Source organism: Nipponia nippon, unplaced genomic scaffold, assembly GCF_047370975.1.
Source record: "Nipponia nippon isolate SJK-2023a ecotype South Korea unplaced genomic scaffold, ASM4737097v1 scaffold_5, whole genome shotgun sequence".
Classification (NCBI taxonomy): Eukaryota; Metazoa; Chordata; class Aves; order Pelecaniformes; family Threskiornithidae; genus Nipponia; species Nipponia nippon.
This window is the reverse complement of record NW_028262369.1, coordinates 71,644,851-71,672,526: the sequence shown is the minus strand read 5'-3', so window position 1 is coordinate 71,672,526 and position 27,676 is coordinate 71,644,851. Positions and strand designations below refer to the sequence as shown.

Here is a 27,676-nt window from a genome sequence, read left to right as displayed (position 1 = left end):
AAGACCCTCTGTGGGGTGGCTGGTCTCTGCCCTGGCAGGAGTGCCGCCATCCCGGGCTGGACGGTGATGCGCAGGGGCAGCGCAGAGCTGGTTGTGGTGCTGCAAACACCCGCTGTCCCTCTCTGCAAACACCCTCCAGGCAACCTGGCGTGCTGGATCCTGGGAGAAGAGCAGTAACATATGCTGTCTGCAGACCTAGAGCGGTGGGAGGTTTACAAAATGCTGCTTAACCTCGCTATTCAAGGCAAGAGGCCAGGATACAGCCTCACCCCTTTTTTCTGTCCCAGATAACAGGGATCTGCAGTTGAATTGTTTGACTCTTGCCTCCGACAGAAGGAGATCGGTGCCAGAGATTACACTCTCCTGCTTCGCTCTGAGATAAACTTAGCGGGAGCTCCTGTGCTTAGCACGGCATATGCAGAGTAGGAGCCTGCAGAAGAGCCCAGCCAACATCTCAGTGTGGATGCGGCTCCTGGCTGAGGTCGGAGGATACTCTAGCCCTGTCCTGAGAGCCTGCATGTTTGGAGGGAAAGCGGACAATACCTGCAGCCTCAGTCTGTGACCTTTAGTGCTTTATGCCGGGGGCAAAGAAAGGGTTGAAAATTACCCTCAGGTTGGGTGTTTCCTCTTCCCCTCTCTTCTTCCCTGCTATGGCTTCGCAGCCTGAAACAGAAACACAAGTATCCAATCCTTGTCCGGCCTATTAAAATAATGGGCAGGAGGGGTGGATCTAACATCCATCTGGTAGTTATTGATTATGGCCATCTGGTGAGGCAGCAGGTTTTTTGTATCATGTCAGACCATAAACTCTCCCGAAAAGCTGTCTCTGGGTGGCGGGCTGCATGTGTGCTGGAGAGGCAGGGGTGAGGGGCTGGCTGGGACGGCGGCTTGTCACCCCAGGCAGAGGCAGCATCCTCCCTGCTCGTGTTGCTGCTTGCACACCGATGTTCCCCGGTGGAGCTCAGTGCGAGGATATGTCAGGATGTCAGCCCGTTTACCCGTTTAGATCCACCCGTTTACAGAGGGGAAGCAAGATCTCACACAGCATTCAGGGACATCTGGCTTTTTGCATTGGAGTGGCTCTGGGTTTGGGGGCGACCTCGAAGCAGCTGTGGCCTGATAGTCCAAGGTGCTTTGGGGTGCCGTGAGAGGCAGCGGGGCAGCAAGCTCCTGGGTCTCCTGCCTGATGGGTGAGTCCATCCACTGTGCTGTCCTGCCAGTGGCACAGCTCTCCCTGCCTGCCCCTGGGTGCTTGCCCTGGCTGGAGGCTGGCCCTGCCCAGAAAGCCTCTCCTCGGTTTTCCCTGCTGAGATTATTTCAACTGCTGGTCTGGTTATTTCTTTCTGCCTGGAGAGGACGTAACCATATTTGTGCCCCCTCTCCCTTGCAGACATTTCAGGCCAACGAGGATGCCACAGAGGTGGTTCTCAACAAGATCCACAGCCCAGTGCTCACACGCTTCGTGCGCATCCGTCCCCAGAGCTGGCACAACGGCATTGCCCTGAGGCTGGAGCTGTATGGCTGCCGCATCACCGGTGAGGGTTCCCTCCTCCCCTCGGCCTCAGCCCTCCTCTCTGTCCCTCTGACCACCTGTCCTGGGGTGCTGTGCCACTCAGCTGCTATGGCTGATTGGGGTGGGAACGGTGACACTGTGAGCAGCATGGAGGCACCCGTCCCAAGGGATGCGCTTGCAGGGACAAGCACCCAGGCCCCAGAGGCAAGGGGGAAGCGCCCAGTGCTGGTGCTGGTTTAGTGCCCAGAGCTTAAACCTGTGGGGAAAACCACAAATGCTCCCTTCAACAACCCCAGCTCTTCATGCCCTTTCCTTCCCTGCAGATTCGCCCTGCTCCAACTTGCTGGGAATGCTTTCCGGCCTCATCCCTGACTCACAGATCTCAGCCTCTTCCATCAGAGGCTACGACTGGTCTCCCAGCATGGCCCGCTTGGTGAGCAGCCGCTCAGGCTGGTTTCCCCGCGTCCCCCAAGCCCAGCCTGGGGAGGAGTGGCTGCAGGTGGACCTTGGTGTGCCAAAGAATATCAAAGGCGTCATTATCCAGGGGGCTCGCGGAGGGGACAGCGTGACCACCACTGAGTCCCGCTCCTTCGTGAAGAAGTTTAAGGTGTCCTACAGCATGAATGGAAAGGACTGGGACTTCATCCAGGACCCCAAAACAATGCAACCCAAGGTAGGCACGGCCTGGAGCAGCTGCAAAACAAGATATGTTTCTGGCTATCTTTAGTCTGCCTGATGGGTTCTTGGGAAATTAGCTGTCTCTCCCCACAGAGACCTTGGGAGTGTGTCCTCTGGTCCTGCTCCTAAGCTGTACTAGAGGCTGTAGGTTCCACCTTGCCCCAGGGATGGCAATTTCCCTTCATTTCTTATTGTGGACCAGGCCTGGGGATGTGGACATCACCTTCTGATCCTCTCAGCTCCTGCAGGTCAGAGCCCACAAGATGGTGTGTTCGATGATGTTTGACACAAACTGATTACGTATTTTAAGGGGAAAGATGTTGCTGTTGTGGCTTGCACCTCTGGAAGAGAAAGCTGAATCACAACTTCTCTTTGGGAAATTTGCTATATCTGAAGTCCCTTTTACCATACTGGCGTGACTCTGAAATTCCCCGTGTTTTTCCCATATTGTTGGGAGTTCCCCATCATCTTTGTGCTTAGCAGTATGGGAGTGGCAGGGGGCTTGAGAAATAAATGAATTCTCTGCTACTGCCTGTTCTGTTTTTATGCAAACTCATCTGCTTCTGAAAATTTGAGTAAGTTTTAATTTTTTCTGATCCTACAAATGAGCCTTAGAAGGCCTGATGCTATCTATAGCCCTCTGTTTATTCCCCACAGACTTGAGTTCGTGCACGTAAGATGAAAAGCAGCAGTACTTGGACTGTGAGGAAAACTGAGCGTTGACACTATCCGAGAACATGCAGTAGCTTCTTTATTTGCCAAAGGACAAATCTGATCTTATTTATATGTGAAGTTAGTGGATGTTCCCCAGGCTTCCCCTGCATGGCTTGGATCAGAATCTGACCCCTGGATATAAAGCAGAGACCAAGAGAGATTGTGCAAGTTTCTTAGAAACAGCCTGTCTGGTCCTCTTGAAACTGAGGAGGAACCACCCAGTTTCTGCTCAGCTGGACTCGATGGCCCAGAGTCGGACAGCTAAACTATTTCAAACTGTGGCTGCATCCTGCCAGACCCAAATTATCAAGTCTGGTGGAGAGCATGTGGGATGCACACATCACTTGCCTTTTTTTTCCATTGTCTCTCTCTCTCTGTAGCTTTTTGAAGGTAACATCCACTACGATATCCCTGAAGTCCGGAGGTTTGACCCTGTTCCTGCCCAGTATGTCCGAGTGCACCCAGAGAGGTGGTCCCCAGCAGGAATAGGAATGCGCCTGGAGGTGCTGGGCTGCAACTGGACAGGTAGGAGCCCCTGCATCTCTGTCCACTAGCTCCATCGGGGCCACGTTAGGCACTAAACTAGCCAGGTGCAAGTGTAAGGTTATTCCTCTCCCTGCTGTCCCACCTCAGGGCCATGCCATGGCAGGGAGACTGCAGCCATGAAGACAGGACCTGCAGTGTGGCCTGACCCCATCCTTTTGCTTCCACCTTAAAAAGAACTGGCCTTGATGCAGGATGTAGCAGCAATGTTTGGACCTTAATCCAAGCTTTCACACAGAGCCCCATGCGGGATTTGTCCCCAACTCCCTTCTCCCTCCTTTCAGATCTTTTATCTGGATGTTGTGCAGGCTTTCCCAGTCTCTGTGTTAGATAACATTTGGGCTTTTTAATCCAAATGGATAAGACAAAAAGTAGGAAGAGAAGCAGAGGTGCAGAAGAGGGGTGCAGTGACCAATACAGGTATCCCGAGCTGCCACCATAAGGTTTGCTGTGAAAACAACTGTCCCTCTCTCATCGAACCCCATGTGGAAATCCTTTTGCAGACAAGGTTGGCGATTTAACTCTACGACGTCTCTACAACATCCCTAAGACCATGGAAGTCTGTTCACTTTTGCCCACCTGTTTTTCACAAGTGGTATGCCTTGCAGCCACCATTGTTTTTAATACAGAGGTGAAAACTGTCTAAAACACTCACTGGGATCAGTAGAGATTGTGCTTCTGACCCTCTGAGGCTCAATGGTGATTGATTGCTCCATAGTTTCATCCCCAAAAACCAAAAATGCACCCAACAGCTCATTGGTTCTGAGGCTAGCTTTTCAGTGCCAAGGGCTAGTTGTCCCTTTTTTAATCTATTTTATTTTTTAATAATCTGCTTAAATCTGAATCTGGTGTCCAGATGTCAGTGATAAAGAGGTATGATTTCCATTTTATAAACACATCTGTAGAAGGCATTTTCTTGTAAGAATTCCCATTCTAGGAAGCTTAAAAGACACAGACTTTTTTCCACCCTTTTGTGGAGTCTTTACTACCCTTTCCTCTTGTGATGTGCTGTGAGATGCATTACAAACACTTAACAGCAAATCACACAACACACGTACACACAATTAATAATGATCATTTGTCACCTTTGAAGTCAATGGCAAGTCTCCCTCTGGACTGGGAATCTGTTGTAAATGATCTAAACTTTAAATCAAGATTAGATCTTAATTTAAATCTTACAACATCTTTGGGATGTTTTACGAAAAGCAGGCACCATGGCTTTCATGCAAGCAGCAGGAGCTGAGGCTCCATGCAGAAGTGATCAGGCAGCTCCCACATTGCTGCTTCCTGCAGCTCCAGGGAGTCTCCAGCTGCCAGGTCTCTGCAGACCATTGCTGGCCCGTGCATCACAGGACTGCATCACTGCTGCAAAGGGAGGCAGTCGCACAAGACCTCTGGCCATGTACATGTCAGTCCCTCCATTGCACTCCTCCAAATTAGAGAATAAGAGGGGTTTGGCATCCTCAACTTCTTGTGCTATTTTTGGTCCAAAGTTTCTTTTACAGCTGTGTCCGCACTCAGTTTCAATATCAGCAGCAACAGCCCATGTTTTTTCCAGGCAGGGTGCTTTATGGTCATTTCCCAGTGTGGCTGTCTAATCATTTGCACATTGTAATGTTTAAAACTCAACTGCCAAGTCATAAATATTTGTAGCTTTATTGATCTACAGGCATTCAGCTTTGTAATCAGAGCAGGGCTTGTAATCTTGTGGATTCACCATGTTATAAAAAGCATTTACATCCGTGGTGCAACCTGGGGAGCAGAGATAGCCCATGGCATTATCTGCATGCTAAATCCAGGCTGGCTACATGCAGCAGTCCTTGACAATGCCAAGATACACCCCTCCTTTGCTGGGGGGACCCAGGCACGTTACAGAACTGGCTGCAAAAACCCAGGCAATTGCACTTGCTTGGGAACAAGATTAAGAGATGGATTAAAACAAGCTGATTGAAAATATTTTCAAGTGAGGGCCTAAGCCCGTGTATACCCTGCCCAGCTGTTTCTATTTCTTATCAGCAATGAGCATCTTAATTACTCAGTCAAACAGGTAACTTAACAGCAACTGGGCTCACAAACTAGTTGGCTAGTAGCTCAAAAATTGGGAAGCGGGCAGTCAGCAATTGGCTTCTTTCAAAGACCTGCCAAAATTTTTCCTCTGAAGACTGGAGATTGATGAATGTTCATTTGCAGCTGGTTTTCTCTCCTTTGAAGTTCGAAACATCTGGTTTCAATTGCTCAGTGACTTTGCATTTTGATCAGCAGTTACCACCAGTTGCATAGACACTTGCTGGGCCAGGCAGAGAGAAAGCGAGCAAGCAAGACCTCTCTTTTTCACTTTCCATTTCACACATCACGTTGTCCTCCCTGCTATTTTCATTATCCCCTGTAACCATCGTGTTGCGGCTCTGCCATGGTAACTGATTTTTCAAGATATATTTCTGCGGCTTGTCCAGGGCAATGCAACACTCTTGATTTACATCCGCTCAGCATCTGTGTCCCGTATGGGACTTGCCTTTCAAGGTCCTTCCACATTGTCACATCTCAGCTATAAATCTCAATATACAAGAACAACAACCTAAAAAAAATGTACCAGCTCTAAATAACTTGCAGCTTTTGATATGTTGCCTTCACCTGCTGCTTTTTTTTTTCCCTTTTCTTTTTTATGACATTTTTCTGTGCCTGGCTGCTTGCAATTTGCTTCTTGGTTGCGTTTGGAGTTTTATGGGGTTGTAACAAATTTGAACTTACAAATTAAAAGACTTTGAGGTTATTTGGTATTTTATCCTGAACAAAAGACAGCCACTGGAAAAAAAAAGTAAAAAAACCCTGAGAGTTTATGTGCAACATGTTTAATAACAGGAAAATAAAAGGGCAGAAAGGAGCCTATGGAAAGTATTCAATGTATTTAGCCATTTCCTCCTGCTTCTGGCTTTATTAAATGATATCCTGAAGGGTGCCGACAAAGAAACACAATTACACATAAGTGAGCAAAGCAGCCTCTTTTTAAAAGTGGAAAGAATCAAGCCTGCTGTACTCCAGTTAATGCCCCCATAAAAGGAGAGACTGTTGGAACCTAATGTCGTTTACTGTTGATCCTAATATTTTTCCCTTTCTTGCTTAAATTTCCCCTGACACCTGCTTGAAGGTTGTTTCACATGGGCCATGTTGGAGAGAGGGAAATTGGACAGAGCCCCTTTGAAAGTGTAGTCAGGAGCCTGGAGTGCGAAACCAGATGCTTTCTGCCGCAAGCCAGAGCACACTAGGGGATCCGCTGGGTCCGTTTGCGGTTACGTCATTTGTGGGTTTGAGTGACTTGTTTTATAAATTGGCACAATTGGTGGGAATGTTGTGTGTGTTTTTTTAACGTGTCATATGCCTTTATGAAAGAAAAAGACATTCTGCCTGTGATCTTTCTTATCCAGTAATGACAGCTAAGCGGATTGCCAACACCAGTGTAGATTAAAAAAATAAGAGAAAAAGTAGCATGTATGTCTAGAGGAGAGCCTTGTCCAATGGGAACTCTAAATCAAAGGAACTCCCATATGGAAACAGCCAGTTCACTTGAAGTTCAAACGATGCTGACATTTGTAGCACGTGGAAATTTCATGGTATTCTTGTTCTGTCTCTTCCTGCCGTTATAAGAACATGAGAAAAAGATTTTTTGCCTTGTTTCCTCATACCTGGGCTTTTTGGACTGTCTGTTGCAAATAGCATCTCTGCTCCGTTTTTTCCAGATGTAAAGCCCACTGCAGAGACACTGGTGCCCACTTTGAAGAGTGAAGAGACCACCACCCCATACCCAACTGATGAAGAGGCAACCGAGTGTGGTGATAGCTGTGGAGAAGAGGAGGGTATGTATCAGAGCAGCACATCTTTATCTCAATAAATGATGGGTTAAGAGCTAAGCAAATACTCTTATCTTCCCATTAGCTCCTATACACGGGGCTGATTCCTGGAAAGCTTAGAGTAATATTGTTAGTGATAGGCCAAGATAAAAAAAAAGACAAACAAAACCTGCCAAAATCTGATCAGTTATATCAAGGAAGGATGCAAGAGCAAGAGATAGCAGCTAATTCAGTCCCTAGGGTATGAGACTTGAAGAGCGGTTCTCCCAGCTTCCTTATGTGACCTGAAGAAACTCACTTAGTGCCCTGTTTAGAGCCACCTCCGTTCCAGATCCCCTTGTTGGGGTGTCGTAAATTCAGAATGTGATTCAGGGGAGAGATTCAGACTGCCTGGTATGCAAGGCTCCTTTTGCAGAGGTCACAACTGTAGGAGTAAATCACAACATGTAGAGAAGGCTGATGTCTTGAACACCTATCTGTTAAGGATCATCTTCCCTAATATCAGCTGCTTAAAATTTAGCAGAACAGTCTGGGCTCCTTGTGCAGGCAGCAGAGAGAGGGAAACACTAACTCCAGGCAGAAGTTTGTCCCCCCAGTCTTAGATGGCTGTCAGATGTACAGGGAACGGTTTGGTATCTGTGGCGTTTGCCTGCCTCTTCTGACTATAGAAGAGGCTGAATGTTAGTTTAGACTACATGCTGTGCTTGTTAAGAGCCAATGCTGGAGGGGACTAATCTTCTCTGCCTCAGATCCCTAACCTGTAAAAGCAGATGTCATATTCTTCTGCTTCTTGCAAGGGGGATGTGTGCTCCTTGCAAGGGGGATGTGAGCATCTAAAGCTTGTGAAATGTCCACATCAAGGGGAGAGGGCATGGCAGAGCTGTGCAGGGTTAGCTGTACAGTGCAGTGTGCAGGAGGTGCACGCCCCTGGGCACGACAGCAGAGCCTGGGCCTCAGTACTGGGGCTGGGGCATTTACACGAGGACTTCAATGAGAAATCTCATGAGGAAAAGCTATCTTTTGAGATAGCTGCTAGGACTTCTGTCACTTCAGCTTCCAGTCCCAGAGAAAAAATTAATGGGTTTTAAAATAAATAAATTAAAAAAAGAACATTAATTGGTTTTTTCACACCTCCCTTTGGGATTCTGCTGTAGTTCAGTTCTGGAAATGCAAGTTGCAGAAGTAGCTCAGAGGGCCTGATTCTCATTGCTTTGCCTCAGTAATAAGCCTGTGCAACCCTGCTACCATTGAGGCACTTGGGAAGCTGCCGAGAGGAAATTTAGGCCAGTAATAGCCTCTGCAACAACATGATTCCTGGGTGCAGTCCAGGGCAAGAGAGCGAGCAGAGTATGCCGTGGAGCGTGGAACCAGCCTCCCCGTCAGCTTCTCTCAGATTTAGCAACAATTTTCATTCTCATACTCCATAAACAATGAGTGTGTTTCTCTGGACAATCAGATTTATGACAGCCAAACAGAAACAATGCTGCTCTCCAGGGTATGAGATTAGAGTGGAATAAAAGGATCCATGATCTGTATTGTTTTATTTCTAAGTGGGAGCATGTAAAGAAAGCCCTCTGCCCCTCGCAGCAAAGTTCCCCTGATGCCTATCGCTTGAGTCACTCACCTCCTTCTGGCTATCGCTCACTTTGTGAGCGCTGTGATTTAAAACTTCCTCTTTGCTCAGGAAAAACCCGGTCTATAATTGGGCTCTGATGTGCGTGTCCGCTGAGTGCTTGGGATGGTCTCAGACCATTTCTGCAGCCTCCATGCCTTATGGCTGCTTCCCTGACTGAAGGAGCCAGCAGCTGCCTCTCTGCTACATGCAGCCCCTGGCATGTGCCCTCCTGCCCACAGACCTGTCTCTGCAGGAAGGCTCTCCAGAGCTTTTAAAGCTGTTGACACAGGGGAATTAGCTCTGCTCTGGTTTCACAGATGAAAAGTTAAATGACTCGCCCAAAGACCATGTGGTGAGTCCATAGTGGAGCTAGAAATAGAGGCTGGCTCCTTTTAATCAGAATCCAAAAGCTTGAGCTCATGGTGGCCCCACATTTCCCCTGGTAGCATTTCCATGAGAAGGTAGGAAGCAGTGAGTGACAGCTCGCCACATTGACAGACAACTCCCGTCTGGTGCAAGTGGCTAGATCTGTCACTCAAGAGCTGGGTTTCTGGAGCACTTGAGATTCTCCTTTTGGAGCCAGAGCAGGAACTGATGAGCGCAGGGCACTCAGGAAGCGCTCTTCCCTGACATTTAAGAAGGCATTTAATATTTGACCGCTCTAGGGGATGAAGAGAAGGTGCTGATTAGAGTCTGGAAGCATTTGGTACTTGCTTTTATATTTGCTTAGTTTGGTGGATTAGCCGCAGGACGTGGTGTGAGCATTTTGATGATGCACAACTTAAGGCTGATCCCTGGAGCTGACGAAATGTGAGATAGGTTAAAAGCTTCAGTGTGAGTGAGATTTCATGCTTTCTTCAGTATTTATGGCTTGCCAGCTATTTTAGTTTTGGGTTGTTTTTCAATAGCAACCCTTCATGGGTAGGTCATTTTTTAATCCAACTTTATTTTGCTTCTATTTCTTTTTATAAGATTTCCACCTCCCTGCAAACTTCAACTGCAACTTTGATCTCCCTGAAGACCTCTGTGGTTGGTCACACGACTTGGCAACAGGTTATACGTGGTCTTTTCCACCTACAAGCACCTGGATTGGCAACTCTGAACCAAGCCCTGAGACCGTGCCTGGTAAGATGGTTAATACCATACCAAAGCAGGGAAAAGGGAGCTGATGGGGCTTTCTCCATGTGAACAGTATGACTGATTATTGCACAGCTATCAAGAGTTGTGAAGGCTGTGCAGAGATGGATGTTTTCTTTTGTGGAAGCTTTCAGATGCTTTGCTGTATGGTTCATGACTTATTTATAGGACTGTGACCGCTGGCACTGAATTATACTAACTATCCTCTTGAGATAGCCTTGAATCAGACACTGGGCTTTGAATCCCCTGTGACTGTGAAGGTTAGCCCAGGCTTTGTTTCACATCCTGATCCAAATGTCCTCTGTAGGACCCAATGCTTTTTCCCCAGAATGCATTTCCTCTTTTGTTAGAGATGCATTTCTTCCTCCCATATGTTGCTCAGATTGCCTATAGTCTTCAGCTATTCTGCACTCTGGGCTTGCATAGGCTGGATTTCAGCCTCCTCCAAGTGAAGGATGAGCTAAGCCCTAAGAATGTTGAAATATGCCAGCTTCTTGCTGTTTGACTTTTGCTCTTCTTCTCTTCTGTGCTTTGGAAGCAGAAGATTTGCATGAGCGTGGCAGAGCCTAATTTATGGAGGACCTCGCTGAGATATGCTGGCATGGGTTGGAAGGGAGCCTGCCTCTGGCAGTGTGGTTGATAGATCAAGTTCTTCAGCTTCACATCTTGGAACTCGCCCCGGGACTAGTGCCCTTTCCATACCCTCATTGACTTTGTGGCACGGGTGGCACGAAGAACATTTGCCAGTTTCCTTATAACAGTAGATTGCGTCACCATAGCATCACTTCTCTTCACTGTCAGTCATTGCTTATGAAACTCAAGGCTCCCCCAGGGAGAGCTGGCTGATCTTACTTGTCTTCAGCGCTGCCTTGATGCCCAGTGACTACAGTATCTGCATGCCATGCACCCAGGGAGCTGTGGATGCTGTGGGCTCCTCCCTGCCCTCCCCCCCGGTAAGGTTGAGTCTCGAGATGCAAACATTCAGGCGAACCTGTTAGCCACCTGGCAGAGGCACTGGCCAGATTGGCAGTGCCGCCAGCCAGTTGGAAAGCCGTGCAGCCAACACCTGGTAGGCAGTGCTAAAGAGGAAAATATGTATTCCAGAAACATATGGGAAGAGGAGAATCTGCTACATCTCCACACACAAATCACCCCCACACAAATGCACACATCATTTCTCTCTTCAGCTCCTGAGGTGCTCGGCATTTTTCTAAGAGACATGGTAATGCTGTAAGTGCAGCCTATATGGACATCTGACAAATTCTTTGGCGTGACATAGGGTCACAGTGTCTGCTATGGAGAAAAACATTTTCATATTTCAAGTGTTTATCTCTTCAGCATTTGAGTGCTTTAGAAGATTAATATCTGGAGCTCAGTGGAGCCTCAGGCAACAGGAGAGAACACTTACAGCCAGCCCCAGACTTAATAACCCTCCCCATCTCATTCACTGTAATAATGTTTAATTAATATAAGCCTCCTGCAAGTAGGATAAAAATTACTTATTTTTATAACTCAGACTCAATTTTTCATTTCATTTCCTCTCCCCCGAGTCTCCCTACAATTAGTTGGCCATAGTTTGTTAGAAGACTCTCTTGTATGTGCGCATGCGTGTGTGCGCGTGTGCACAGCCTGGGAGAGGCTGGTGCTGCCTCAGACAGCGCAGCGCGCGGTTCTGGTTTTTACCCTTCTTCTACCCTTTCTTCTCTTTCTTAGTTAGTTATGAACTGCAAAACCTCATCGCTGCGGCCAGGGGAATGTTTTCCTACTGAGTTCAGTGATCTGGTTTTGTGCCAGTGTGGAGAGCTCTCCCTTACAGTGCTGTGCTGAGCCAGGCACCCAAGCACCGACGAGGTGCAGGCAGGCACGCAGGCCCGGCCCGGCAAGTCATGGGCTGTACAGGCAGAGGAAGAGGAGGAGGCAGCAGTTCCAGGGGGCTGAAGTGACTTGCCCACAGCAGTGGAGGAAGTCAGCAGCAGACACCAGGCACAGGCTGAAGAACGGTTGTTGGTGCTGCCATGGGATCAGCCTCCTGGCTGGGTCCGGCAGGAATGCGTCCTCCCAGCAGCCATGCTGCTGCCTTGCCCACGCAGCCCAGGGCTGTGGAGGGGCTGGCATGCACAGGCATCGCTGCCGCAACTCGGTTTGATCCTGCTCTTAGAAATTAAGACGACATGACACAAAAGGAAACAACTATTTGCCTTTTTCCTCCCTGCACAGCTTTTAAAAGCAACTCAAGAAACATGAAAAAGAGGCAATGCCGGCCCCTCGGCGGGGACAGAATCGAAGCATTGTTTGGTTCACACTCCCCCGTTCTTCCCCTGCCTTTCCCTCATGCTCCCTCCAGCACTTTGTTTCTACTTAGAAAATTCATCCTCAGACTCCAGGGAGCAAGGAATGAAAAGCCCTTGTTCGGGGTGGTCTTTTCGTGTGAATTCCCCACCCTGGGGTGAGCAGTTGGGTGAAGGAGAGCAGCTGTGCTTGGTTTAGGGGCAGGGCAAAAGCTAACGGGAACTCAAAGCCGCTAGAGCCCAATTTACTCTGATTTAAAGGTGCTGGCCCTGGCTAGAGGCCGTGGCTGTTCCGCGGTAGCAAGGAAATGTGCTGTGCCTTTAAGGGCCATGTGGGATGTGTTTCTATTTCTTCTGAAAATGGAAAAACAAAAATTAAAACTAAAGGAGAAAAAAATAATAATGAAAGGAGGAGCCCTGGCTCAGTCTACATGAGAGAGAGGGGGAAGGAAATGACCATGGTGAAATGTCCTCTGTGAGGCACTTGATTAGAAGAGTCTGCTGAGAAACAGGCCTGAATTCCTCAGATATCTCCCAATTTCATTTTATGCGCTGCATGCAATTCTTCCTCATCTTTGGCGCAGAGAACTTCTCGAGACTGACAAGACACCCACTGCTCTCATTCCACTATTTTTATTTCCAAGATACTCTTTCAGGCAGCTCTGCATTTCTTTTTTTAGCCCTGTGTTCCTTGGGCTCTTCGCACCATGGATTAGCTCCACGTCCTCTCCTGCAGGCTCCCATTACACGTCTGGGGACCCCATTGGTGAAAGTGGACCCAAAGTGCCCAACTCAGCAGAAACCCAGCATGGTTCCAGCTGTTACCCTGCCCTTTGCAAGCCTAGAAAATACTGTTGCTCCCTTTTCCATGCCCTCACAAGAGATTGCCAGGATTTTTCCCTCTATGGATTTTCAGATGCTTCCTATCTGTAGAAAGATTCCCCTTAGCTGCACCTAGCAAGCTTCAAGTAGCAACAAGTTCAGGTTTCAATGAGGTTTCATCCCCCCTCCTGCTGCACGCAATGGCAATGTGTCATTGGTGTCAAGATAGAGGTCTTAAGACCTGAAAATAAATATGGGTTGGTAAGTTGGGCACCTCAACTCTTCACCATCTTTGAATTTCACTGGGGTCTTGATCCTAAAGGGTGTAAAGATCCTGGGTCGTATCCTTAGCTGGTCAGTGCAGTTGCGTTGCTCTCAGTGACGCTATGCTAATAAGCCAGCACTGAAAAGCTGGAATCGGTGTGTTTTGCCCATTTTTTTTCCCCTCCCCTTTTCTTGCAGTCATTAAGTAAATACCTTGTGGTCCTAGAAGATCACTGTGGGGTCTGCACCTCTACCACGTGCTGCTTCTCATTTGGGTGAGCACGGTGTCGGGGTCAGAGCCCTGGCAGCATTGTGAACCCCGTGTTGTTCAGATGTTGGCAGCTGTACATGCATGCAGAAAAGGAAGCGATTTTAACCTTGTAGTTCTCCTGACCACATAGCTCTTGGGCTGGGCTGCAAAAACCCACCAAGAGCTTCTGTTGTGGGCCATGGCCTCACTGGCTTTGAGGGTCAGGAATGCTGCTCATTTGGGTTGCAGGCGCTGCAGGGAAAGGTTTATTTGTTTCAAAGCGTTTCCAGCAGAGGAATGTTTGTAGTGCTCTGAAGTTTCCTAAGAGCTTATTTTTTAAGGAAAACAAACGTTGAGCTGTTTTTAAGCTGATGGTGACCCTTTACCATTCCTGTGTTTTTCCCATGGGATCTTTAAAGGGGAAAGTTTCATATTTTTCCTGCAATCCATGAGAACTTCTGCCTGAAGGGCTTGATCCTACTCTGTCCAAACCAGCAGAAAGGTTTTCATGGTGTTAATGGAGCAGGGCTGGTCTGCACTTACTCTCATGAGACTTACTCTCAGGGCTTGTGCCTTGGGGACACGTTTTGACCTCTAGGGTCAATCCTGTCCCCTTTGAAGTAGTAGGGAGTTTTGCATGTGGGGTGGTGTGAAAATCAAGCACTTCTGTGCAATGAGTGAGCAGCTGCACGCTGTGGGAAGGAGACCACATACCCAGCTCCATCTCTCCCCACTCCCCCCGGGTGTGGTGCAGATTGCCTCTCAGCAAAGCTGTATACGGTTCTCCTGGCCCTTGTTTGCACAGTGAGGACAGCAAACCCTAAAAAGTCATTTGTGCCTTGGCTGCCCGCAGCATGGTGGAGCTGGGACACCCCAGCACCCAGATCACGGGAGGTTTGCTGAGCATTGGCTGGGCTGCGTGAGTGCCCTGGCCGTGGGCTAGGGCCGCTGTGGCCAGGCCGTGGCCATCCTCCTGCTGTATTGTCTTTCATGAGAGAAGGGGCATGTCCATGGTCTGTCCCTGCACTGCCAGCAAAGCTCCTGCTCGCTTGGGCCGGGCTGGAGGCAGAGGAGAAGAAACCATTCCTCTGGGGCTCACCCATTTCTTCACTGCTTGCCTGTCTGTGTCCTTAGTCACTTTTTGGACCCAAACACCAGTGACACACACTGCCTATAAAACCGGGCTGGAACGCTCTCTGCAAAGCAAGACACCGTCTCTCAAATCTTAGCGCGTGCATCACTCCATCGCTTCGCAGCAGTGACTTAGCAGCCTGTGAGTCACAGAGCCCGATTCAGGAAAGCATGTGTGCGCGCAAGCAAGCCGCAATGTGCAGCCTGTGTGGTGGCAGCGCTGGCTCCGTTAATGCCTTTAATTGTGCATGCACAAATGCTGGGCACGCGTGGGTCTGCACACACTCTTTCATGTAGGGGCATGCAGGGTGCCTGCCAGGCTGGCGGTGGATACAGCGCGGTGGCAAGCAGCTCACTTAGCATAAATGTCAGGCTCTAATTGGCATTTGGTTTGTCAGGGACACTGTGCCCTCCCTGCGCTCCCAGGGGGGAGGCAGCAGGACTCACAATTGCGACGCGATGTTGAGGACGTGAGGCTTAATTAAGAGAGAGGATGTAATGGCCTGTCCATTAGAAAGGCTCCGGAGAGCAGGCGGAGGGCTTGGTTCTGGGCAGGTGTGGGGTTTTATGCCTTTTCACGGACTGATTTAGAGACTGAAATGGCAAGGACTTGGCAGGATAATTAACACATAATCAAAATTGAGGGGATTTTCCAGCAGACGCAGTGATCTAGTTAATATAAATATTAGTTTTACGGAGGATTGATTTCCCTTCGTAAATGAAAGTCTGTCATTGAGGAGAGGCCTGTCACTGAAATTACGGCGGCAGCCTTTTGAAGTGAATTTGCATGATTTGCCAAAAAAATTAAAAATATAATAACTATCCAATTTCAATCTGCATATTCATGCAGCTGCCATCCCCCTGCTACTAGAGCACCCTGCAGTCGTGAGGGGATCTGAGCTGATCCGCTCCCCGGGAAAGGCAAGGGCTGATGCAGCCTCCAGTTCACACGCCCCAGAAGGACGGCAGGATCTGGTCCCACCAGGACGTCTCCCCAGCCCCATCAGGGGTGGCATTTGGGGCTGTGCAGGCAGCAGGCAGGGCCCAGAGCAGAGATGTCACCTATGGGATTTGGCAGACAAGAGGTGGCTGCTGGTGAGCTGTGGTGCTGCCACTAAAACACACCATGAAACAAGCTCTGCAATGAAGAGTGCGGTGACCTTTGGAGGGACGTAAGTGAAGGCAGTTCAGCGTGGGTCCTCCATAGGAGCAGCAGCTGTAACTCAATGATATCCAATGAGAGGGAAATGCAGAGGGAATATGAAATCTCAGTAATTGCTTGTGTACATCCTGCCTGATATGTTTTGCTGGAAAAACTCCAGATATGCTGCTGAGACCTATGAGGGAAGGTGCTTTTCTTGGGAGAGGGGGTGAGATGTGCAGGACCCAAGCACAGGCAGGCTGACCTTGCAGAGGGGGCGACTGCCATGGCTCGTGCTTGCAGCCTGACCCGAACTGCGAGGTTTCATCCCCCGCTGCCCCTAATGTCCTCTCAGATGGCTTGCTAGCAGGAGGCGATGGGCATGCCAAGAGGAAACTGTGTTGGCCAGATGGTTTGTTTGCAGGGCCCGGCTGGTGATTTATCTGGGACTCACTGCCGTGCACATACAAGCGACTCTGCCATCATCTGGCTGGGGATGGTTGTGTGTTCACGCTCCTCTGGCTCCCCTACATCCAGATGATCCCATAAATCTTCCATGAGATTTATGCCATAGTATTGGTTGCAAAAACAGCGGTAGGTTAAAATGCCTGAGCAGATTTGTCCTGCCTTTTTTGAGCCAGAACTTTGAACTACCAGTGCCAGTTTGGTGGGGGATGTAGCTGCCGTGTTAGCTGGAATAGAGGCTGCAAAGCAAAGTTCTGGGGAAGAGATTAAAATGCATTTCTGATCCTGGAAGAGTTGATCAGCTCGTCATTGCAAGGCTCCCTTCGAGTGTTTTAGCAGGGGAAATCAGCCTTTCAGGTGCTTTCTGTGCCAAAGGCTTCCATTTACTGTATCAAACAGAGCAACTACTGGAACCACCAGGCTCCCATGTGCTGTTCCAACAATTAGCTCCACAGTGCCCTTGTTCAGTCAATCTCAGCACATTTGCAGGGCTGTTCAGAAGGTCCAACTAGCCATTAGAGTGATCCAGCCATTTCATCTTCAAATGACACAGAAAGTTGTGTCTGCTTGCGCTCCACTCTCCGTTCCAGAAGCTCCTGTTACCAGGAGCAGGAGCGCGTGGTACCCAAACCCACTGCCATTTGCAGGGGAGCAGCTGGGTTCATCACCCAAAGACTGAGCCTCCCCACAGCCCTTGGGATTGCCCCCAGACCCTGTGGGGAAGCAAGCGCTGGGCAGGGAGCACAGAAGATGCAGGGTTTGGGAGGGCTCCTGCAGATCTGAAAGAGCCTGTGTGGTTGGAGGGGCATTGGTTTTGGCTGCAGTTCAGGAGTTTCTTTGATTTCACAGCCTGATAGGAATTGGAACAAATCAGAGGTCGGTGTCATCCCTGGTGGGAGGGATGTGATTCAGAGGCACACAGGCTCTTTTGCTGAAGTGATGGAAGCAGCGAGGCTGGGTATCACCGGCTCCCAGTGAGGGGTGTGGATCGTGGTGGGTGTCCAGCTGCACAATTAACATCATCTCCTGCGGTCAGCTGTGGGCTTTGGGTGGATCCAAGAGAGGCTCGCATCCCTGCACTCAATCAGGCTGCCTAGATACTGGCACCAAAGTTTGGTCCTGAATTTTGAGGATCTGGATTTGATCCTTCTTGAGTCTGCCTGGTGCTTTTATTAAGGATTTGCGTGTGAGACCATTTCAGCTGTGAGATAATTGTATGATCGTAGTCTGATTTGCTCTTCCACCTTGTTTGTTGTTGCTGCTTTTTTCTTCTTATTGTTGCTTTTTTCTTTGAAGAGGCTTGTAGTGAATTACAAAAAGAGGATTTTAATTCAGGAGACCTTGATGACTTATTATGCCTTATTGCTCCTTAGACATGGAGTACAGCTTGTTCTTTTTTTCTTCTTCCGCTTGTTTATCTCCCACATCTCCTCCTCCACTACTACCACTCCAAGGTAAATCACAAGAACACTCCTCCATTAGAGAACGGCATGGTACTTTTTCAAGTGATTCACTCAAGCAGGAGTGGGCAAACATGCTTTCATCTTTTTTTCTGCTACTGTTTGTTGGCATAAAGGGCCAAGTGGCCCAAGTATATTTCATAGGTGCTAGAAAATATTGCTGGAAAATGTTGCTCTTTCTTTATGTGGCCGGTCAGGGACAGATTTGTCCTTCACGCAGCAAAATCAGTGAAAGTTCATATGGAGTGGATACGCTTTTGCAATATCTTGATCATACATCCCAGAAGTAGAGTGATGGCAAATCTTTCTGCTGTCTTGTCCTAAATTTATTTTAGAAAGCTGTGTAGCTCACGGTGGTTGGCTTCAGCCCAGCTCTCTGGCAGTGACAAACTTGCGGCAGGGCCAGTGGCTGTGCAACCACTGATGCATCTCCCTTGGGCTGGGATGTCACTAGATTGCTGAGTGGCAGTGAGGTCAGCTGCTGTTTTCTGTGTAGGACCTGTCTTTCTGTGCTCGGAAACTGGGCTCTAAGTTCAGGTCTCTCTGGTTTAAGTTTTGGAGATGTTTTGGGTGCACTTTGCAAACATTCTCAGTGCAGTCGCTGCTCTTCTGCCATTGCTGTGGGCACTGAAACCTTGGAGGGAGCAGGGCAAGCAGCATGCAGGCTGCTGCTCAGAGCTTTGTCCGTCAAGCACAGCGGGCTAAGACGTGGGGAAAGGAAGTGACAGACCCTTAGTTGTGGTCCTGGGGCAGAGGTGACCCCGCTGGGCTGCAGGAGGGCTCGCGCATGCTGGCGTGAAGCACCACTGACACTTGCCCACGGTGTAGCAAGAGCAAGCGTGTTCATCCCTCTGGCGAGTGAAACGCAAAATACAGTGATATCCGTCGTTGGCCTGTCTGTGTCACCTTGTACTGCAGGCACTGCAGTCGGGGGCAGGTAAGGATCAGATCAGCTACATGCTTGGCTTTCAGTCTGTGCTAAGGGACTTCAGGCATCCAAGCTGCAAATGGGGAACTCCTTGAGGAGGTTTCTCATCAGAGAGGACTGGAAACCACTGATTCCAGACCAAATCAGCCATGCCCAGGGATTTGTATCCATGGGCTTTTGCCGCTATTGGTATTCAGATCAAGTATCTCCAATTCCAGTCTCAGCCTTGAACTTCTCCTGGGATATCAAACGTACCAAATCTCCTCCCTGAGGACTGACAAAAAGCATGGCACAATTTAAAATGTAATATTAAAGCAAGTGAATCCCCTGCTGTATATATTTCAGCTGCCTTCAAGTTTGCAGCTACCCAGTTGTCACCTGTGCATACTTCACTCACTGGGATCACATCCTTCCTCTGTACTGTGCTTTAGGGGCTGTTTTGCTGCATTACAGAAAAACCGAGAGCCAGGCTTTCATTTTGTCATGCGTATCCTCGAAACAAAATTGTCAGCTAGACCCTGATTGTGGAGTATTTACCGCTGGGGATGAAAAGAGGCAGGATGAACACAGCTTGAGATCCCCATCCCAAGATGAGTTTTCAGCACCGGCGGTTAGAAAAACCTACCTCAGGCTTGTTCACTGAGCAAGCTCCCAGCAGAATAAGCACAACCCCCCCACAATGTCATTATCGTGGTGTCGCTTCTTCTGACAATAACTGCTCTTTAACTTCTCCTAATTATATCAATCTTCGGCTTACCGCTTTCTGGTTTTGCTGTCGGTCTCCTACCAGACGGTAGTGGCTGGTGAGGGAAGTGTGCTCCTCAATGGCTTGCCCAGGCTGCCCAGAGCGCAGCAGTGGCACGGCTTGCTGTGCACACCAAGGGTGCCGGTGTGAGACCCCACTCCTGCAGGCATGGGTGTGAGAGCCTGCCCAGCACTGCCAAGCCACCTGGCAGGAGGTGAGACACGTGTTGCAAATGGCCACAGAAAATAATATAGTGGTGTTTTCCTCTTTGAACAGACCGCAAGAATTACCTGCAGCTGCAGAGCAGCAGAAGGAGGGAAGGCCAGCGAGCCCGGCTCATCAGCCCCACCATCTATCTGCCCCGGAGCGCTGTCTGCATGGTCTTCCAGTACCAGGCGTGGGGCAGCAATGGGGTGATGCTGCGGGTCTGGCGGGAAGCCAGCCAGGAGCACAAGGCACTGTGGGTCATCACGGAGGACCAAGGGGAGGAGTGGAGGGAAGGACGCATCATCTTGCCAAGCTACGACACTGAGTATCGGGTAAGATGCTCAGGGAAGGTGTGCTGGGCCAGGCAGGCATCTCCAGCATCTTTATTTCAGTGTTTCAGAGCCAGGGCCTATTAATCATTAGGGAATGTGGCTGTTTTCATTGTGTTTCTGGAGTTACTATAGTAACTAAACGACACTGTTTGTTATTCAGAGAGTGCCTGTCTTCTGCACAGACTTAGGCCTTTGTTCAGCCTGTTGCCTTTTATATTCCTTAAATCTCCCACTTTGCAAATATTTTCCCTTCTTTTTTTTTTTCATTTTGTTTTGTGCATTTTCCCCCCCTCAGCTGAGGGTCATCAGATAGCTCAGGGTCATCATCATCTGACCAGAGGCAGGTGCGCAGCTCCAGGGAGCAAACCCAAACCCTGCAGCCAGGAGAAGTGGGAAGCTGGGAGGGGGCACGGCCAGCTCTTAAGGGTAGGCAACAAACAGCCCTTCTCCAGCCTCGGCTGCAAGTGCTGATGTGGGAGAAGGAAGAGAAAATGCAGGTTCGTTTGTGAATCAGCTTCTCAGATACTTTAGACCAGATCACAGGGCTGGGTGCAGTGCTGTGGGATCAAGGCCCAGTCCCACTGTCAAGAGATGAGTGGAAGAGGAGGGATGAGCTGGAGGGAGCGGAGCTGCTCACCACAGCTGCCTGAGCCCCTCTGGCATGCCATGCCAGCGCCCCGCGGAGAGGCTGCTGCTTCCAGGAGTGCCTTTGGCATGGTTAGCCCTTCCAAGCAGCACGTCCGAGCAGTGCGCCGTTTGCCAGGGAGCCAGGGCTGCTGTTGTCACTTGTTAACAAGCATCAGTGTGGCATCCAGCACCCTCCAAAGCAGAAGGAAACACTCACTTGCAGGCCTGAGGCAGTGCTTTGACGACCACCCCAGCAGGGAGCCTTGGTCTGGCTGGCTCCCAGCCCCGACCCTGACCCAGGGTGCTGCTGCTCTCAGGCCACTAACCCCTCCAAACTGCTGCCTCCTGCATGGGTTGATGGCTCACGCTTGGGACCAGCAGCTCTGACTCTCTGTCCTGTGCTCAGACAGACACCTGGCCCTTCAGGGAGGTCTCCTTGCAGGCAGGCATAGGATCAGGCTGCCCAGCCACCCCAGAGAAAGGGGGCATCTAAAATGGGGAGAGGATGTTTGTGAAATACGTAGCCCTAGGAAATTATTTGGACCCTCGAGAGCAGTCAGGGAGATAGAAAGCAAAAGCTTTGCACCAGAGCTGCATGACTAGTTTACTTGTGTGTGTTTGGCTTTTTAATAAAATACCAGTAAATGCAATATGCCTACAGATAAGAATAATAGGCGCTGGCTGACTACTTTGTGCATTAAATGTGAATATACTGGCATTAGCTAAATAACAGCGTCATTATGTAAATAATGCCAGTCTCTCCACTCAGCAGTTCTTAGAGTTAACGACTCTATTTATTTTTGTAAATATATTTTGCCTGTGATTAAGTAGGAATAAATTGACCCTTCTCCTCTAACATTTCAATACTTCTTATGTAATGTTGATGGGAACAGCACTTTACAGTTAATGTAGCTGTGCATTTTGTGTCCTTCCCTTCCTTTTTCTGATCATAGTCCAGTTAATACCACAGGCCAAATCTGCTGCTGCTGTAAGTCAGTGTTATGCCACTTGCATCATTTGTGCAAGGGCTGGAGGGTGGCCTGGGATGCTGAACATTGATTCACTGAGTCTTTATTCCATGAGAGAGACATTTGCAAGAACAAATTGCAAGCCAAGTGCTACCAGGCCAGGTAACAGTCCTTCTGCCAAACCCATCCCTGCAGAGCAGCTTTCCCTGGGGTAGGGGTGGCAGAGGCAGGGCAAGGAAGCAGGACTAGTCTCAGGTCATCCGCAGGTGTTCAGGGAATGCCAGGAGCAGATCTCCTGCCCTTTCCCTCTGGAGCAGCAGCTGGTTCCTGCCTCCCAGCTTAGCATTCACATTTCTGTCCCATTCTCTCACAGATTGTGTTTGAGGGATTTATACGCAACGGCCACTCAGGAGAGCTCGCCCTCGATGACATCCGGCTAGGCACCGACATCCCGCTGGAGAACTGCATGGGTACGTGCTGTTGTGTCCGGCCCCGGCGTTGGGACTTTCCTTGCCTGTGAAAGAAATGACGGGGTCTCAGTCTCTGAGGGACGGGGGCTCTGACCGTGTTGGGTGTGAAAGGCAGGAAGCACATGTCTCTGCTGCGCAAAGCTGAAAGAGCAGCTGAGGGTTACCGAGGAGTATTCTGTGCGATAAGGACATACACCAAATTTAAAAGGAAAGTGCTGGACAAAAGAAACCAGCTGTCAGTCAGTATTACACACATAGAGGGGCCAATGAGTTCAAAAGGAGTGTTCTCTAATAAGAAATAAAATAGCAGAGGGGTTTTACAGCAATGTTAACAGAATAACAAAAGAAATTTTTGTCCTAGAATTCACCATTCCCCAAACCAGGCCAAAAGCCAGGTGGATTCATTCAATGTGAAAGACAGAGAGGACTTAAAAAAAAGAGAGAGAAAAAAGTGTGTTTTAGCAATTTGCTGGTGGAACTATTGCCCTGCCTTGTTCCTCTAGCTGGCGCACCCATGCAGGCACTCTGATGGCTCTGGTCTCCATCTAGCTTGGATGTGGATTTAGAGCCATCCCAGTTGAGGATGGGACCAGCAGTATTCAATTAGTGGGATCTGTGCTGAGAGCTGCCCACAGTAGCTAGGCGCTGCTCTTCTGCGTGACCTGGGGAGGCATGTTTCACTGTTAAACACCCGCAAAGTGTCCGACCCATGCTGAAGTCAGTGGAAGAAGTCAGGTGAAACAGAGTCTCTCTTCCCTTTGGGCTCTGAAAGGCCCCGCACAGCGAAGCTGCTCTCCTCTCCCCCACCAAAGGAGGGGGAGGATCCCAGTGCCTCCTAACCCAAGCGGGACGGACGCTCTCTTCCGAGTGGTGTGTCTCAGGGGAGGAGGCATGGGACAAATTGTGCCTGGGAAGGGTTGGTCATGTCACTTGCCACCCTGTGCAGGCAAGCGATGGTGAAGATGGTGTAGGAACCAGCATTAATAATAGAACAGAGTACCGGGACTGCCCCAGAGATGCTCTTGAGCTCCGTCGGTCCCAGTTTCTTTGATGCTTTGAACTCTGCTGGTCTCCCATCTGCTAAAGAAGCTAATACTCCATATGTCAAATTCCCTGTATTTAAAGCTTGACAGTGGTGTTTTAATCCCTTGCCTTCTATGGCATTAAAGAGAAGCAAGACTGATGATTAACACTAATAGCATTTCCTATCTAACTTCTTTTGAGCTCAGCAATTCACCTAGCTCCAGTGTTACTGTATCTTGGGGCTCATGAACCTAAAGCTTAATATTTCAAAACAAAAGCATTAATAAATTATAAAGTTTCAAGCATTGCCAGCTCTAAAAATAACACCAAACTGCTACACAAAATTATTTGTCCCATTCTAGGAAGTTGAATGGGAATCTTAAAACTGATAAGGATAGTTTGTTTCAGATCATTTCGAACAAAGGGCTTCCACTGCAAACTTTAACATAACTCATGGGTCATTTCCGATGTCACCAAAATAATAATGAAATGGTAGAGATACAGTGCTGCTCTCTCTCTGTCAGGGCCATGAGAATAGCTGAATCCAGCACAGGCTACTGTTTTTTCAAATGTAATCCTGGGAAGTAATCTGGTTCCTTTTTAGTGTGAAAAAACGCTAATAAGTCACAACAATTTTTTCCTTTGACAGATGTGTAGTTCACATTCTGAACTTGAGTGATGATTTCATAGCCCTCAGTACAGCCAGAGTCTGCTTCTGTGACTCACAGGCATAATGCAGAAGTAATCTAAAAATAATCAGAAGTCTATTGCTTCTGTGAGAAAGTAATCGGTAATAAGTACTGATTATTGCTTTTCAGATCCAGTAATTTGTAATAGATTACTTCAAAGTATCTTGAAAGAAGAAAAATATCACTTGCTGTTGTTTCTTGGCACCGTGAGATGGAGAGGAGTATGGCATCGATGCCCAGAAGTAACACAGTTCCCATGTGAATAACAATGCCAGAGTTGAGCCAGAAACCAAACTGCTCTTGGAAATTTTAGGGGGTTTCAGGGTTTCATCACTGGGCCAGGTGGGGCTTTGTCTTTGGATGACTCAGGCCAGCCAGCTGAATCCAAATGACCCTCAACTTCAGACATATTTTTCTCTGAAGTCTGTGTCTGAGTTGAAGCTTATTGCATCTGGCTGCTCCTCCGTTGAGGCAGGGTTGCCCCCCATCCTGGTGAGGTTGGCTAGCAGCCCGCGCTGTTTCCAGCGAGTGGCTTCTGTGGGGCACAGCCACACGCCTGCTCTGCTTGGCCACTGCAAATCAACAAAAACATGAATTGTGGCCCTGTGTGTAATATTCCCCTCTCTAATACTAGGTTGTTTTTTTTTTTCCTTTGCAGAACCCATCACAGCTTTCCCAGGTGAGAACTACTTTCCAGGTAAAACTGCACTTCTCTTGGTGGTTTCTTTCTGCTGGCATGGGCTTTTACATTGAAGGAAAGCGATGTGCGTGCTTGTACGAACAGCAAATGTTCCGAGAAGTGAAATGGCAAGCGTGTGCTAAACCTCCCCCGAGGCAGCAGCAGGAGGTGGCACCCTCTGACTCCTGCTAGGTGACAGGGAGCAGGCAAACAGACAAGTCCCGCTGTCTTGGGGCTGAATAGCATTAGGAAACCTGCCATCACGAGGCACCGGGCCTCCTGAAGAGCAGCTGAGCCCAAAATGGGAAGGCTGAGGAGTAAAGGGTAGTTATCAACAAAAAAACAGTAGGCAATTAAAGGTGAAATGAGGTGGCAATGACTTACATTAGTGTGGGGGAAGGTTGTTCTCTAGCTTATAGATGCTCTGGCAGTGGTGGTGTTGAAGCTGCTGGCAAAGGAGGGTGGGGCCAGTCTGCTTGGAAGGGGAAGGGAGTTGGGAGGTAGAAGTGGGAGAGTAAACTGCCATGAGGAGCTCTGAAGGTGACAGTCAATAAAAGGAAAACAAGGTGAAATGGTGCATTTAATAGCTTAATACTAGCCTGAAGGATAGAAACTGGCATTTCTGTGATCAAACCTACAGAGTAAGACAAAAGGTGAGGAACTCAGAAAAACCGCCTCGCTCTTTGAGCAGTCAGTGGGGATGCTGTTTGTCTTGCTCTGGGGTGAGAAAAGCTATCTGCTTTTGCAGGGAAGATCAGATTAGTCTGTTTGAGAGTTTTTTTCCCCTGATTTGATTTTGGATTTTGTTTTCCTGCCTGCCTCTTCAGGAATGCATCTGGGGGTTTTGTTGTGATGAAGAGCAGACTTGGGGCTCCCCTTAACTTTGAAAGTTGTTTTACCAGTTCGGTCAATGCAGCCTTTGCTTTCACTTGGACATGATGTCTGTACTGTTCCCATCCCCTACTCTGCTCATGGGCTGTAAGATATGGCTGGGCTCTACCCTAGAAGCAGCTGCATTTCTGTGTGGGGCAAAACTGTCTCTGGCAGGTATGTGTGGTGGGAGCTGTGGCGGTAAAGGAAAAGTAGAGACCGAGACTGAAGTCATGTGCGCCACTCCGTCCCTGGGGTGTGAGGCAGGCTGTGGAGCATTACCAACGGGAGGGACATGCACAGGGCGTAACACTGTATTTTACAGTCATACCCATAGTGTAACAACTAGGAATTTGGGCTTGCTTGTTTGTAGGCTGCTTATTCATCTGTTTCTCAGGCTTGTGGTGTTATGGAAAAGCTGCTGCAATATTCTCAGCTGACAGTTAAAGCCTCATGACCCTTCCTCACTTACACCATCTCTCTATGTTCTCCTGGGCCTGGTCTGGTACCTATTTTGCAAACAGCATCCTTGTCTTTTGGGGCTTGTAACATGCATGTCATATTCAGTTTGAACCTCATTCTGGGTTCTCACATTGAGTCTATCCCAAAGTCATGTTGTTTCTTTTGCCCTTCATCCCATGCCCTGCTGCCTGTATGCCTCCATTTCCCTGTTGTATTCCCCAGGACACGCTGGCTGGGTAGCTGACAGTGTTTGCTGTGCCCAGCACAGTGAGGTCCTGAGCATCACAGGCAGATGCTGTTGCAGGCACACCAGCCCTTCACACGCGAGCTCGCCAGCTTGTGCCAGTGGGCTCCTGCCCATTGCTAGCTCCCTGGAGGACATCCTAGCACAAAAGGGTGCTCAAGAGGAAAGACTGTGCAGGAAGTATTGAGATGTTCTATGGCCCCCACTCCTGCAACTACATGATGAGCTGAAAAGTCAGATGCCATTAAATATAATAGCAAATCCTTCCTCTCCTGGCTTGGGAGCAAAGCTGAAAATATGCACCTTACTGGCTCCAGGATCACAAGGCAAATAATACAAATAGAGTTGTGTGGGTGGAATATCTTTCAGCTAGTGGGTCGGGATCTTACAAGACCAGTCAAGTGTGCTTAAACTGTGCTGCATTTGAGAGTTGATGCATCTCACCCATAACGAAAACGTATAACCAGTGGCTGGAAGCAAGGGGTTAGATAAATACCTGGCTAAAAATAAGAGACGTATTCCAAAGAGTGAGGAGACAAACCGTGGGGATAATTTTCCTTTGGGATTGGTGGATTCTCCCACACCGGGTATCCTGAAATCAAGACAGGGATATCTTCTTGGAGAAATGGCAGGTAGCAATTAAGGGGTTGAGGCTGACACTGGTTTTGTGGCATTCAGATTAAGTGAGTGTAATACTCGCTTTCATCTCTGCCATCTGTGAAAAGTCCAGCTGTGTTGCTTGTCCACAGCGGTTAATGTCAGTGATTTTGGAGATGAATATGAGCTGTGACACGGCAGTGGCAGAGCAAGGCAGGCAGCCCTCTAGGAGGCTCTCTGGAAAGGATTTTCTCCTTTTTTTTCCCCAGATGACTTTTACTCTTGCTTCTTTTAGGTTTTGATTTCTGCTACACAGCTCTAAAACTGGTCCTTGTAGAGTCTTCCCTGTTGGGAAGAGGAGGGGGCTATACCTGGCCAGGTTGGAGGTGTGAGTGCAGCAGCACACCCACATGAAATTATCCACTCTGTAGGGATTAAAACAGGTTTCCACTGACCGATGTCCCAAGCCGTGCATAAACACAGTACCCACAAATTCGACAGCAAGAGCAGGAGGCATTTCTTTATTAAGACGAGAGCCCTAGTGAATAAATGAGGAAGGGCAAGTGTGTGTGTGTGTGCACATGTGTGCGTGTGTGGTGGAAGGCAAAGGGGAGTGGAAAAATTATTAAGTTAAGAAGATGGATGTTTTTTTCCATCTCCCTGAGCAGAGAACTTTTCCACTGATATAAGAGAAAACTTCCAGAGAGCAGCAGAGCCAGTAAAAACAGAGCAGATAACATCAACGCTGTGTGCTGAGTGGATGGGCAGCTATATTTAGTGGCTGACAGTGTAAGAAAGAACAATCATTAATGTTGGGAATTGGCTTCGTTAGGGCTTAGAGACAACTGAGTGTGATTCCTTAATGACTTCTGTTGCTAAATGAACTCTCCAGACTTCTGCTGTCTCCTCAGCAGGGCTGCGAGGTGCGGAAACGGGGACCGAGGAGGGGCTCTGCACCACCCCTCACAC

At 48.7% G+C, this 27,676-nt stretch overlaps 1 protein-coding gene across 4 annotated transcripts in view; it reads left to right on the top strand.

The window, feature by feature from the left end:
* Nucleotides 1–27,676, top strand: part of NRP2 (neuropilin 2) — a 90,261-nt gene that overhangs the window by 44,969 nt on the left and 17,616 nt on the right. For 3 of the 4 annotated variants that reach the window (XM_087732207.1, XM_009462369.2, XM_087732209.1), the window contains exons 8-15: nt 1,391–1,535; nt 1,837–2,186; nt 3,286–3,430; nt 7,183–7,299; nt 9,881–10,033; nt 19,816–20,078; nt 22,047–22,143; nt 24,514–24,534. In XM_087732207.1, coding sequence (XP_087588333.1) covers nt 1,391–1,535; nt 1,837–2,186; nt 3,286–3,430; nt 7,183–7,299; nt 9,881–10,033; nt 19,816–20,078; nt 22,047–22,143; nt 24,514–24,534 — 1,291 coding nt within the window. Of the gene's footprint in view, nt 1–1,390; nt 1,536–1,836; nt 2,187–3,285; nt 3,431–7,182; nt 7,300–9,880; nt 10,034–19,815; nt 20,079–22,046; nt 22,144–24,513; nt 24,553–27,676 lie in introns of all 4 variants that reach the window. The other variant, XM_087732208.1, reaches the window with a different exon arrangement.